The sequence below is a fragment of the Cyanistes caeruleus genome, chromosome 1, assembly GCF_971803275.1.
Source record: "Cyanistes caeruleus chromosome 1, bCyaCae1.hap1.1, whole genome shotgun sequence".
Classification (NCBI taxonomy): domain Eukaryota; kingdom Metazoa; phylum Chordata; class Aves; order Passeriformes; family Paridae; genus Cyanistes; species Cyanistes caeruleus.
Window position 1 is genome coordinate 107,518,920 of NC_141701.1, and position 12,227 is coordinate 107,531,146.

Consider the following 12,227-nt stretch of genomic DNA (forward strand, 5'->3'; position numbering starts at 1 on the left):
GTGCGACTTCCCTCTGCACCTCTCAGATCCCCAAAATGAAGGTTTGCTGCTATTCTTCTGCAGAAGACCACCCAAACATGTCAGGATTAGTACCCATTTATTCCTAATTTCATGTTTTTTTTCTGTGCCAGACAAGGTCAGAGCCACTCTTCTGGCATGTTGTGTCACAGGACTTTCTTCTTTGAAAACACCCCACTGATTGCAAGATCGTGTAATTATGTGGTTGTGTGGGACACTCTTGCAATGTGATCATTTAAGGTCTCTGAAGGATCAACAGAGGGCACTGAGTCAAATTCCTTGAAAATTCTGAATACACCAAACTCAGCAGAACAATCTACCAAACTTATTTATTGCATCTACTTCACAAAATTATCGCCTGGGCAAGCATACCATCCTTCAAGTGATTTCAATATATGTTGTGACTGAGATGCTGTACAAACTTTCAGTGACTCCTAGTCAATGACAACAGGGACATTTAAAAGTTTTTATGTGTATTTCCTTATCTAATCAGTCAAATTGAGATTTAAGGTTCAACTGAAACTATTATTTCATTTGGCTTTGTTCCTTGTAAAGATATACGACACATTGTTTACCTTAGAATACAATACTCCTGGACCTTGTTTATACAACAGATTTTTCTAATGCTTCCCACCATTAATTCAAGTACTCTTATTTGAATCTTCCTGAGTGTTACTGTGAGCCTTCCTGTTAACCATGCACCTACTTCTTCTACTCTTTAAAAGTATGACACGGTATGGCTGTGCCTGATGATGAACAAGATACTGAAAAACCAAGTGTTGTGTTTGAGAATGAGAGGCAGGTGCAGGAAAGACTCATTACACTGAGTAATTAGCACTTAGTAATTACACATTGCACTTGGGAGGTGAGAGAATCACGGAATGGTTTGTATTGAAAGGGACCTTAAAGATCATCTATTTCCAAGATCATCTATTTCCAAACACCCTGCCAGGAGCAGGGACACCTTCCACTAGACCAGGCTGCCCAGAGCTCCATCCAACCTGGCCTTGAATAGTGCCTGGGATGGGGCACCCACAGCTCCTCTGGGAAACCTGCTCCAGTGAAGATTTCTTTCCACCTGTCCTAAATTTACCTTCTTACAGTTTGTACCCATTATTCCTCATCCTATCACTGCAATTCCTGATGAAGAGTGCCTCTCTGGCTTCCCTGTAGGCCCCCTTCAGATACTGGAAGGTTGCTAGGAGGTCTCCATGCAACCTTCTCTTCTCCAGGCTGAACACCCCCAACTTCCCCAGCCTGCCTTCATAGGGCAGATGCTCCCGTCCTCTTATCAATTTCATGGCCTCCTAGACTTGCTCCAACAGTTGCATGTTCTTTCTGTGTCAGGGGCACCAGGGGTCTCATGAGAGCAGAGCACAGACACAGAATCACCTCCCTCCACCTGCTGGCCATGTTCCTTTAGATGCAGCCCAGGATTTGTTTGGCTTTCTGGGCTGCCAGTCCACACTGCTGGCTCATGTTGAGTTTCTGGTCAGCCACCACCCATATGTCCTTCTCCTTAAGGCTGCTGTCAATCATGTCTGTGCCAAACTTGCAGGTGTGCCTGGCATCAAATCCAGGTCTCCAATTTAGAGACAAAGATGTCGTGCAGGACAGTATCTAATGCTTTGCATAAGCCCAGGCAGACAACATCCATGGCTTTGCCCCTATCCATCAGTGCTGTAGATACAGCATTGTGTTCCTGTGAGATGTGCACCCAGATGAGTATTTTGCCTGAATTTGAGTGGAACATGTGCTCAAGACTTGTCTCTAGCAATACCTCGCCTCAACTGAGCAAAAACTCCATGCAAGTACACTGCTGTAGTTCCCACATAAAAATAACCCACCTTCCACCCCAGTAAACCAAGGTCCTGGAGTTGGCCATAGTCTTCAGCCACCTTAAAAGGTCCACTACATCTGAACCCCTTGTCAAACTAGTCTCACATTGCTTTTTTTTTGTGTGTGTGGTCTAAAATATCTGTAAATAAAAAAATTCAGCCACTGAGCTTTGGACAGAGTTTTATTTTGGAAATCCTCCTTTTTTTTTTATTACCTTCAGCCACATTTTGGATGATCCCACATGAATGGTTTACCAGAAGTGCACTGTTTTGCCACACAGTGATTGCAGTTTTTCTTGTAGTCCTGTCCCTACTGGCAGACATGGCCAAACTGTGTACACAAGAGGAGTGGGATTCTGCCATTAAATAAACCCTACTTAGTAATCTTTTCTTCCCATGGGAACTGGAGGAAAACTTCCGTTCCCACCTTCAAGTATTTATGACAGAATTTACAGCCCTGGTTTATCTTGGTTTATCCGCCTTAAAGTGAGCATCACCAAGTAAAGTGCTGCTCCCACCTTCTGGACACCTTCCACTCCTGAACAAACACCTCCTAAACCTTGAACTCCAACAATGACCGTAATAAAAAAACACCAGTTTTGAGATAGTCCAGGTTAAAAAGCTTTCCAAATGGTTTATTAGGAAATGGTGCAACAGCCAAATTAACCAGAGCCTGGTCCTTCTACTGCTGTTTCCATGAAAGCAGACATGCTTTCTGAGGAAAAGCTGTCTGAGGATTAATTACAAGGGCAAATAAATCAGGCTTCAATAATCTTGCATCATGTATGAAGATCTAAGGAGACCTGATGTACTTAGAAATACATGGTTCCTGGCTGTTATGTCTGCAGACCTATGAGGGATGCTGGGTCCCTGTGTCAGGTCCCAGCTTCCCAGGCAATTGGATGCATCCCACCCTCCCATTGCTGCCACCCAGAGAGCTCCCCGGGTGCAAAGACCCACAGTGGCAGGTAGGGAAGTTACACAGAGCACTCTGCCCTCTCCCCCACCACATGTCCAGCTCCTCTCTTTGATGGGAAGACTTGAGGATACACTGAGGGGAGAGGCAAAGACTACCCCTCTTGGGACATGGCTGCCAGATGTGGTGAGGTAGAATGGCAGGGAATGGAGAAAATGGCTCTTGCCCTCTTCTGATTCAAGTAAGAAAAAGGCACAAACCCAACTTTAGTGGCATTTCCATCCACAAATCTATTTTACACTTGACCCGGCGCAGATCTGCCAGTCATGATAGACCTGACAGGTTCTGTTACAGACGCTCACAGAAATGTGTCCTTAGGTTTTCTGCACATGCCAGAACAGTGACTCACCTGTCGTTACAAGATGACAGAGACAACCTGGCAAGCCCAGAGCAAATAAGTGATATCACCAGCATGATGCATACATTTATAGGCATCATTGTATTTCTTAATTAGGATTCCAAATGAAAAATTTCCAAGGGAAAAAAAAATAAAAAAATGGGCAGGGGAATGAAGCCGATACCTTAAAAATGATGATTTGTGACACATTCACCAAACTGACACCTGAACACTGAATAATCACTGATGCAAAATTTAGCAGATACCTGGATGCCAGTGATTTGGCTGATCACATCACATGAATGGGAGTAAGTTAGGTGAAACATAGAGAACTGGAACAAGCATCATCTGGAGGTATAGAAAAAACATGGCTTGAGAAACTCCCTTTTACCAAATATTAAAGCAATTGTAAACTTGAATGAGGACAGGGGATATGTTGAACACAGAGACTCAAAGTGAAAGCAGGTTGCCTGTTGAATTGTCCCAAAATTACTCTGACCTACACAAGGCAGGAATGGTGATCAAAACCTGATTCTGGGTAAGGGTTTAAAGGAAAGAGAAGCAACCTTACAGTGAGTAACGTGTCAGGAATGGGTAAGTGAAAATTCTAGATGTCAGATACAAATGGCATATTAAAAGGTCTAAGTGACCGATAGAGGAAGCTGAAGGAACTAGTGAGTCTCCACAGCCTTACAGGTAGCAGTGGCCACAGGTCCATTTGAAAAGACAGCAAGTCAGGAACAGCAGAGCAGAAATAACTGCTGCCTTCAGCATCTAATTCTGACTGCTTTTCTACTTTAGGATAGGTCCTTTCATGGAAAAGTACTGATGCGCAAGCACCTTCCACAGCCACCATGTTTACTTTCAGCATTCCCCAAACTGGGAAAGCTCCACAGCCACAGGGTGTGAAGAGGAGGAGTGGCTGATAAGCCTCTGGCCCTGGGGTCACAATACTGACTCAGAGCTGACCAGCTCCCTCCGAGGCTGTCACTGCCACCACACCACCACCGGGAAAGATGTGATTTTGCAAGTCAGCAGATGAGCAGTGAGCAGGGGTTAGCAGCTCGGTAAGCCGACACGTTCGGAGGCCGGTGGGGACTGGGGATGCTGTCATGAGACAGGCTGGAGAGGGGTGGCATGGCACTGTGACCCCTCCAGCAGCTATCAGTCCTTCTTCTCTGCTGGGACCTGTACCAGCTGGGGTGCAGCCGTGTGCAGCAGTATGAGCCCGCAGACTGTCATGGCGAGGCCGACCCACCACAGAGGCGTCCACGTCTCCCCGAAGAGCAGTTTTCCCAGGATAGCCTGAAGGAAAAGAGAGACACAAAGTTTTGCTGGCCTGAGCTGCCCCAAGGCCTCTTGTACTGCCAGAGCTGTGAGGACTTCTGGGAGAGACAGCCCTGGAAAAAACCTGGTTGAGGAAACTCCTTCTGGGATAACCAACAGGAATGGCTGCTGAAGGTGATGCTGGAGATGACTTCCACCAGCCTGGAAGCACAGCCATATTGTGGTCCCAAAGCAGGATATGGCAGATGTGCATGTGCTTTGCTGCCTTCCCAGCACTTCTCAGGAGCCAAATCTCCCACTGACTGGACATTTATTATTATTGTTGATTATTGGACACCACCATGAGTGGTCTGCCAGCTGGAGCACAGAAACAAGGTGGACTGCTGCCGAGAGTGAAAAGAAATTGGAAAAAACTTGTGGGTCAAAGACTCTGGCTGTCACTAGAGGCGATGCATCTTCACACCCAGCTAGGGTGACTCTGGCTTGTCACAAGTGAGGTGCAGCAAAGGAAATGCAAAACGAAGCAAAGCTCCCAGCTCCAACTCCCACTGGCAATTAGAAAAGTTCAGTAGCCTGTGTTGTTGCTGCAAGGCATCAGGCTGGGCAGCAGCACCCTTCCTCCTGCGCCACCCAGGAAAGTTCCACCACCTGTGCCATGAACAACAATCACAGCAGCTGAGGCCTGACACAATCATTTCACATCTGCCTGTAACTCTCCCTTTGTGGCCAGTGATGCTGGTTGCACTGGGAGGTGAGCTACAACCAGCGTGGGCATTCCCACCTTGCCTTGCTCCTCAGGATTCAGTGGCTGAGGAAGGGGTCTACTCACCGAAGAGATGAAGTTGGAGGCTGTTGTTGTCACAGAGGCAGCAGCTGAGGAGGAGGAGAGTCGTAAGGCTCTTGTGAAGACTGTCCACATCACTGCATTGCACACAAACACCAGGCCAACACAGCTGAGGCGAAGCAACACTGGCAGCTGCAGAACAAAAGGGCAAACTCTGTATGTTCACCCTCCACACATTCAACATCAATAATTCATGGGCACTTTGGAGCCAAACCTAATGGTGTGGGCTTTTAAAACTAAATTACAGCTTGTATTACATGAAGATGAATATATTAAATCACAGAAGGAAATGGAAACGAGGAAAGAGCTCTGGACAGACTGTGAGCCTGCCATGTCCTGCTGCATGCCCAGCCTCACACTACAAGCTGTGAACTGCTGGAATAATGTGCAGCAGCTACCATGCCAGCAGCAGAAAGCTCTCCAGCTCACAACGTGGTGCCACACACAACGCGTGTGTGCATTCATCACTTACCACGTGATGAATGGAAAAGGGTCAAATTCAGTCTGACAAACACCAGAGATGTACATTCTGGCACTGTGCATACTCCAGAACCCAACTGCTGTGAATGTGAGCCAAAACTGGGGTGGTCTCAAAGCACTCATCCTTATGAGCTCCAAGGACCTGGCCTGCCCTACTACTGCAATGAGGGTAGAACAGGATCTCTGGGAGGAAAGGAAGAGCTGAGTGGCTTCATGCCTGGTTTTGCATATTCACTGGAGAGCAGTGAGGTTTACTGAGGGGTCTCTGCTCTAGCATTTAGTAGCAATAAAACCAATCCCGAATTCAAGAGCCTCAGGAAAGATCTCCCTCCTTAGACAAGCTGACCAGATGTGTAACTGCCTCAGTCTGAAAAAAGGGCACAGTTGCACCTAAAAAGCCTGGACCATTTACAGTGCCCCCCACCCCTTCTTAATTTAAGCAGCTGAGGCCATCTCCCCAGCCCCTGGGTACCATGTAGTTGATGTGAAGACACCAAGGGAGATCACAGGCAGGCAGATCACAACTCTTACCAACAGTGACAAGTGAAAGCAAAGCTTTGTCTACACCCGTAGCAATCAGCTACAGCTTCATAGCCTGTCAGTCCATGGTGGGATCCATCTCAAGGAAGACAGAAATGCAGGTTTGAGGCCACCAGCAAGTACAGCTCAAAAGTGACACCTGCCATGTGGGAATGGCTGCAGTGTCCTCCTGCCAGCTGCCCAAATCAACAGGGTCCACCAACTGTGTCCTGTCCCACTCAGAAGAAGAAAATACTACTTGTAAGCACAGGCAAGCCCACAGTTTTCTCAAACAAGTAATATGGCAAGTACAAAGTTAAAAGGAAAACAATGTAAAGCCCTGTAATCTCTGCTCAACGGCTGGCACAAGCTCTCTGAGGCTAATCTCACTCCATTGAGGGATGGTGCAGGTGTGTGGCATCATTTTTCCCCACTGGTGGTAAAGGTCTCCAACTTCTGCAACTGATCAGGGCAACAGTGAAGATTCAGAATGATTCTCATCTGTGAATCACTTTGTTTTCCCACTGACACCCTGGTAAACCCTGTGTGGATGGGTAAGAGGGACAACCATGTCTAGCCACCACCGCTCCTTTTGAGGAAGAAAACTTGTTGTGTTAGGGCTCACCACAGGATGGGGTTTGCCTCCCAGTTTCACCCTCTGCTTGTATGACCTGGCAATTTTACTCTCCTTGGAGAGTCATGTACATCCACACCCCTCCAGTGAGTAAGCAGACATGGGAGTAGGGATGAGAGGGGAAAATTCTCCGTGTTTCACCTAACTTCAGTGTATTTCTGCATCAGAAAGAGACCATGCTGCTGAGGTAAAAAAAAAAAAAGCCTTAAGAAATCTTGTTACTTCAACCATTATCCCGAGGGTGGAGAGGGATGAAGCCCAGGCTCTTCTCCAAGGTCCATTTGGATACAAGAGAAACAAGGAAAATTTGGAACAAAACTGTTATGAGGAAAAGCAAATGTGATCAAGCACTGGAACAGAGGTCATGGGCTTTCCAACCTTCTAAGTATTTAAAACTTGACTGGAGAAGGTCATGTGTAAGCAGAGGTTGAATTGGAGACCTCCAGAGACCTTGCCAGACTTGAGCTAGTCTGAGACTACCAGTGGTGAAGCAAAGCTGGCTCCTCCCATCATCACAGCAACTATGCCACCTCTGAAAGTGACCTGGAACCCATGGCTGCTTCTGATCTCCTAATGCAGAGCCAAGGGAATCAGCAGCAGGTGGCACATGCCCCGAAGAAAGGTTTATCAGAGAAAGGTCAAGCTCCTCTGTGCCCAGGGCAGCAGAGTGGTCATCGCAATGCCACACAGACAGAGAGACAGGAACATCCTCATGTGCTCCCCACAAGGAAGGAGGGAGATAAATTCCTCCCCTGCTAAAGGCTCAGCTGAGCCACCCCAATGAGTCAAGGATTACTGTTCTGATTGCTTTTCTAAGCAAAGATTAATTTCAGTGTACATTTCAGATAATCCAGAATCACTCCTGAAGTGGCAGAAGTAATTTTAGATGAAGACTGGCAGGGGAGCGGAGAAAGCAAAGAGCTTTTGTTCAAGTGCAGTGACCCTTCCTGGTCAGGTCACTCTCAGGCTGGGCCACCACAACACATCCTTCTGGCCAGGAAATCCATCCCTGTGGTGCCGTGGAGTATCCTGCTACCCTGCATCATCAGCTCTTAGAAGTGTCAATACACTTCTTGCTGCCGTGTTCCACGCTGCACAAGTGATGGCTGCCATTACACGTATTTTGGGATTTCTGTAGCTCTTGCTCCAACACAAAGCCCCTTGAATTTCTGTCCCCTCATAGCTGCTCTGCAGAAATGCCTTTGCAACATGTGTGGGATTCAAGGGGAGCCCTCTGAAACATTTATGCAGCTACAATTCCATGCAATTTAAGATACTAGAAAGATTATGCCATTTATACAAAACTTGGCTAGTTTTACAGCTAAGCTGATTAATTTACTTAGCAACTGTCACCTGGAATGGATCTGAAAACTGAAAGAAACCAATCTGCCCAGAAAAAAGAAACAGTCACAGAATCACAGCATGGATGAGGTTGAAAAGGACCTCTGGAGCTCATCTGGTCCAGCCTCATCACTATAGCAGATTTCCCAGGTCTGTGTCCAGACACTATTTGAGTATCTCCAAGAAGGGAGACTACCACATCCTTGGGCAACCTGGGACTGTGCCTGGTCACCCTCACAGTGAAAACGTGTTTCTGGACGTTAAGAGGGAACTGCCCATTTTAGCATGAGCCCCTTGCCTCTGGAATGACCCTGGCTTCATCCTTTGTGCACCTTCCCTGCAGGTATTTCTACACATTGAAAAGATCCCCCTGAACCTTCTCTTCTCCAGGATGAACAGTCTGAGCTCTTTCAGACTCTCCTCATGATAGAGATGCTCTGTTCCCTTCATCATCTTTATGATCCTTTGCTGGACTCTCCAGTAGCTCCATCTCTTTTCTGCATTGGAGAGCTCAGAACTGGACCCAAAACTCCATGAGTGGCCTCATCAGGGGTAAGTAGAGGGGAAGGATCATCAACCTTGACCTTCTGGCAACAGTCTACATCCAATGACGTGACATTTTGTCATGGCACTTAAAAAAAAAAAGTTCCCCGAAACAAATGGTCAATATTTTAATAAATTTCAATACAGAAAAATAATCAGAAAAGATGGTATCAGCATTTTCAGTAATACCATGCTCTGCCCTTCTGTCAGTACAGAGCACAGTTTAGGTATTTTTGGGGAAGAGTATCCGGATTTATTTATTTTTTTTTTAAATTCTCCTTTCTACCACCCTGAGATATCAGAAAGGATCAACAGGATTGGCAGGTATTGACTTTTTGCCTTTTTAACCCTCTCTAATAATTACACAGGTTAGTTTCTTTTTTTTTTTTTTTTTTTTTTTTCCCCCTGGTGCAGGGCTGGGTTTGTTTCAGATCTTAGTTTCCCTTGTGAGTTCCGTTTTGGATTTCAAATCCAAACGTACATTTGCCATGTGAGTAACAACCTATGCCTAAATGAATCTCCGCACTTTTAGGATACATGTAAGCCGCTTTCCTCCTCCGCCCACTCACACACAACCTCGTGCCCATCTCCACCTCTGCCGTGGCTGTGCCAGAGGTCACTCCTGGAGGCAAGGACACTATGCTGAGGTGAAGGGCCAGCAGTCCCACGTAACCTCAAGCACACGGAGGTTTGGGAAACACGACCGAGATAGAGATCATCACCAACGAGCACCCGAATTGAAGCACAGCGGCAATCAAGGGCTCCTCCCCTCTGCTCAGGTCAGGGCCGAGCTGAGATAGAATAAAGGGAGAAAGGCGCTGCTATCAGCAAAACGGCGGCCTGAGAACAAGCATTTGATGCTCAGTCACACGAACATCCTGCTTTAAAGTACCACTGACGCAGAAAGACTGCAAACGGGCTCCCAGAGCTGGGCTTGGTTCGGGGCATTCCCACACCACGCCGGTTCTCCTCACAGCCGGCAGCCCCGCTGCGCTCTCCCCGCAGTTTGCGTCGGCACCGCGCATTAGTCAGCCCTGCAAGGCTGGGCTCCCCCAGGGCTGAGTCACGGCTCCGCTGCCCGAGACCGCCCCCCTTTCCCTGCAAATCCAGGGCAGCCCCTCGGCGCGCCGCAGGAAAACCAGCGCGCTCCTTCCCCTCCACCGCCGCCATCAGCAGCGCAGGCCCTGGGGCGGCACACGGGAACTCGGGGCGCCCAGCACCGCCCGCCTCCTTCCTTACCGGGCCGCCGGCCGCCTCCCCGCCCGGGCCCAGCGCCAGCTTCGCCGCGGCGCCCGCCGCCGCCCCCAGCACCCCCGCGGCCACCGCCGCCCCGGCCCCCGCCCGCATGGCCTGGCCTGGCCCGGCCCGGCGCTGAGGGCCCCGCGCAGCGGCAGCGCCGCCCCACGCACGGGCGGGCCCTGCCCGGGGAGCGGGCGGGAAGCGAGGGAAGGGCACGGGGGCCGTGTTCGCTTATGTACAAAGGCTTTATTGAAACAAACAGGAGAACATGGAGCAGGAGAACAACGGCGCTCCTGCCGTGGCCGCGTACAACATAGAAAAAGGGCAGAAGCCTCTGCTGACATGAAAATAGTCCAGAAATAGATAGGCAAGGACCACTTGTAAACCTAAAACATGGCAGTCACAAATAAAAGCACCCTTGGTAAATGCCTCTTGGACTGTGTGCTCCTCATCCATCCTAGTTCTGACCTCGACTCACACCCCAACACCTTTTCCCTTTAAGGCCAACTTTTTATTTCTATACTTCACATCTCAAGTGGGAACAAATCCGCAACTTAGGAATTCATAGATAAGGTGGTGCAAATTCTTTTCCCCTCAGCCAAGAAATGTAGAGTCATTAGTTATAAACCTGCCCTTTACCAGACACATCTTTTCTCTTTATTCCACTTTGCCCCAGCGTGTGTGGTCAAAACTAGTATTGCATGAATTAGCCAGAAAACAGAACGATAGGATTAGTGGCCTATCAAACCCTAGTTTGATATTGCTATAGAAATCAACATTTCTGTGTTCCACTACTAAACATTTGAGCTATTTGCAAGAAATCTTTTAGTGCGATTAAATGAGCTTATGCTGTACTCCCCTAAAATGTTCTGCATGTTTTCACGTTTTATTTCCTAACATTTTTTGATAAGAAAATGGTTGCAAAATACTTAGAATTTCCTACAGTGCTAATACAGAGCTCTAAGTCTATACTAACAGCAAAAAGGATTGAAAAGCATTTTATTTTCAAATAAAGAACAGAAAGCAAAAATGTATTTATAGTGCTATTTACAATCCCATTACTAAATTCACATTTATGCTTTATTGAACAAAGTTCAATATGAAAATTATTTTTAAGTAATCCAGGAAAATCATCCTATGTTTAACTAAAGAAATAAAAACAAAGAAATTGTGCTGTCTGAATTTTGGCTCTGATGGAAAATGAGGCATTTCAGAAGAGGTAGGAAGCTGAATAAAAGCACAAAAGGAGACAAAAATCCAGGTGTGTTCCCATTGAGAAAGCTTTTCCTTGGCAAGGTACAGAAGTTTAAAGGAAGTATTTAACCAGCACCTATACAAAATCAGATTTTTAAATTGAAAAATTACAAAATGGTGTTAAAATGTCATTGGAAGCTGCCCACAGAGCTGGAATAACAATCTTCACTTAGAGTTATTACCAGCAAAAAAGCTACAAACTAAATTTGATTATTCCAGAACTACAGTAAAAGTCAAATTTGACAAGTGACTTTTACTTATTCTGTACACTTTAAAAACATGGCTCTGCAATTTTAGTTGGGTCATTACAGCTGATCATAATGTCTACAAATGTCACATTTTTTTGATTCTTTCAAAAAAGCGTTTTCAACTCGTAGTTTTTCAGTCTCCTGTAAAACAGAGAAAAAACATGGGACTATTAAGGCAGTTATCCTCACTTTTTTTTAATTTTTACACAAGCAATATCTAGAGTTGTTCAAGTATTTTATACACTATATACTTGAGGAAATAAAATGGAGATCCTTTTCTGGGGCCCGTGAGAAGACACATCAGCCATGACATATTCAACTGCATAAAAGCAAAGGTATCTCTGTTTCTCTCCAGCAGAAGAGCAGGAATTTTAATTGTCATTCTCAAAGCTTACCTCTTTCCTATGTCAGGCCATTACTTCATCTGTGATATACTCTGCAACTTACCTCTGTAAGTTTAGCATTATCTTTCTTCAGTTTCACAAGATACTGAATCTTCTGGTTTAGGTTTTGATGACCAAGTAATTTCCCATTCTCCTCAGCAAGCGAGTCAACTTGCTTTCTCAGCAATTCTACTTCCTGTAATAATAAATACATTGTGTACCTCTTAGCAGTAGCCTCTCCTTCTCTTTTCAGAAGTAACAGCATCTTAGAGCTATTAACATGCTA

At 46.4% G+C, this 12,227-nt stretch overlaps 2 protein-coding genes across 8 annotated transcripts in view; both read right to left on the minus strand.

Annotated features, from left to right (window-relative positions):
• Positions 1 to 2,020: 2,020 nt before the first annotated feature.
• TMEM42 (transmembrane protein 42) lies at positions 2,021 to 10,164 on the minus strand. Its single transcript, XM_086848324.1, has 3 exons — positions 10,057 to 10,164; positions 5,286 to 5,432; positions 2,021 to 4,474 (listed from the first exon to the last, which is right to left on the minus strand). Exons 1-3 carry the CDS (start codon positions 10,162 to 10,164, stop codon positions 4,334 to 4,336), a joined length of 396 nt encoding a protein of 131 aa, XP_086704450.1. The 3' UTR covers positions 2,021 to 4,333.
• Positions 10,165 to 10,282: 118 nt separating this feature from the next.
• The window catches only part of KIF15 (kinesin family member 15), a 35,171-nt gene continuing 33,226 nt past the window's right edge, over positions 10,283 to 12,227 (minus strand). For all 7 annotated transcript variants that reach the window (XR_015275597.1, XR_015275598.1, XM_023919388.2 and 4 more), the window contains 2 exons: positions 12,006 to 12,137; positions 10,283 to 11,699 (listed from right to left, as the gene is read on the minus strand). Coding sequence is in view for 5 of the 7 variants with exons in the window: in XM_023919388.2 (XP_023775156.2) it covers positions 11,616 to 11,699; positions 12,006 to 12,137 (216 nt within the window). In the remaining 2 variants the exon portion in view is untranslated. The remainder of the gene's footprint in view (positions 11,700 to 12,005; positions 12,138 to 12,227) is intronic.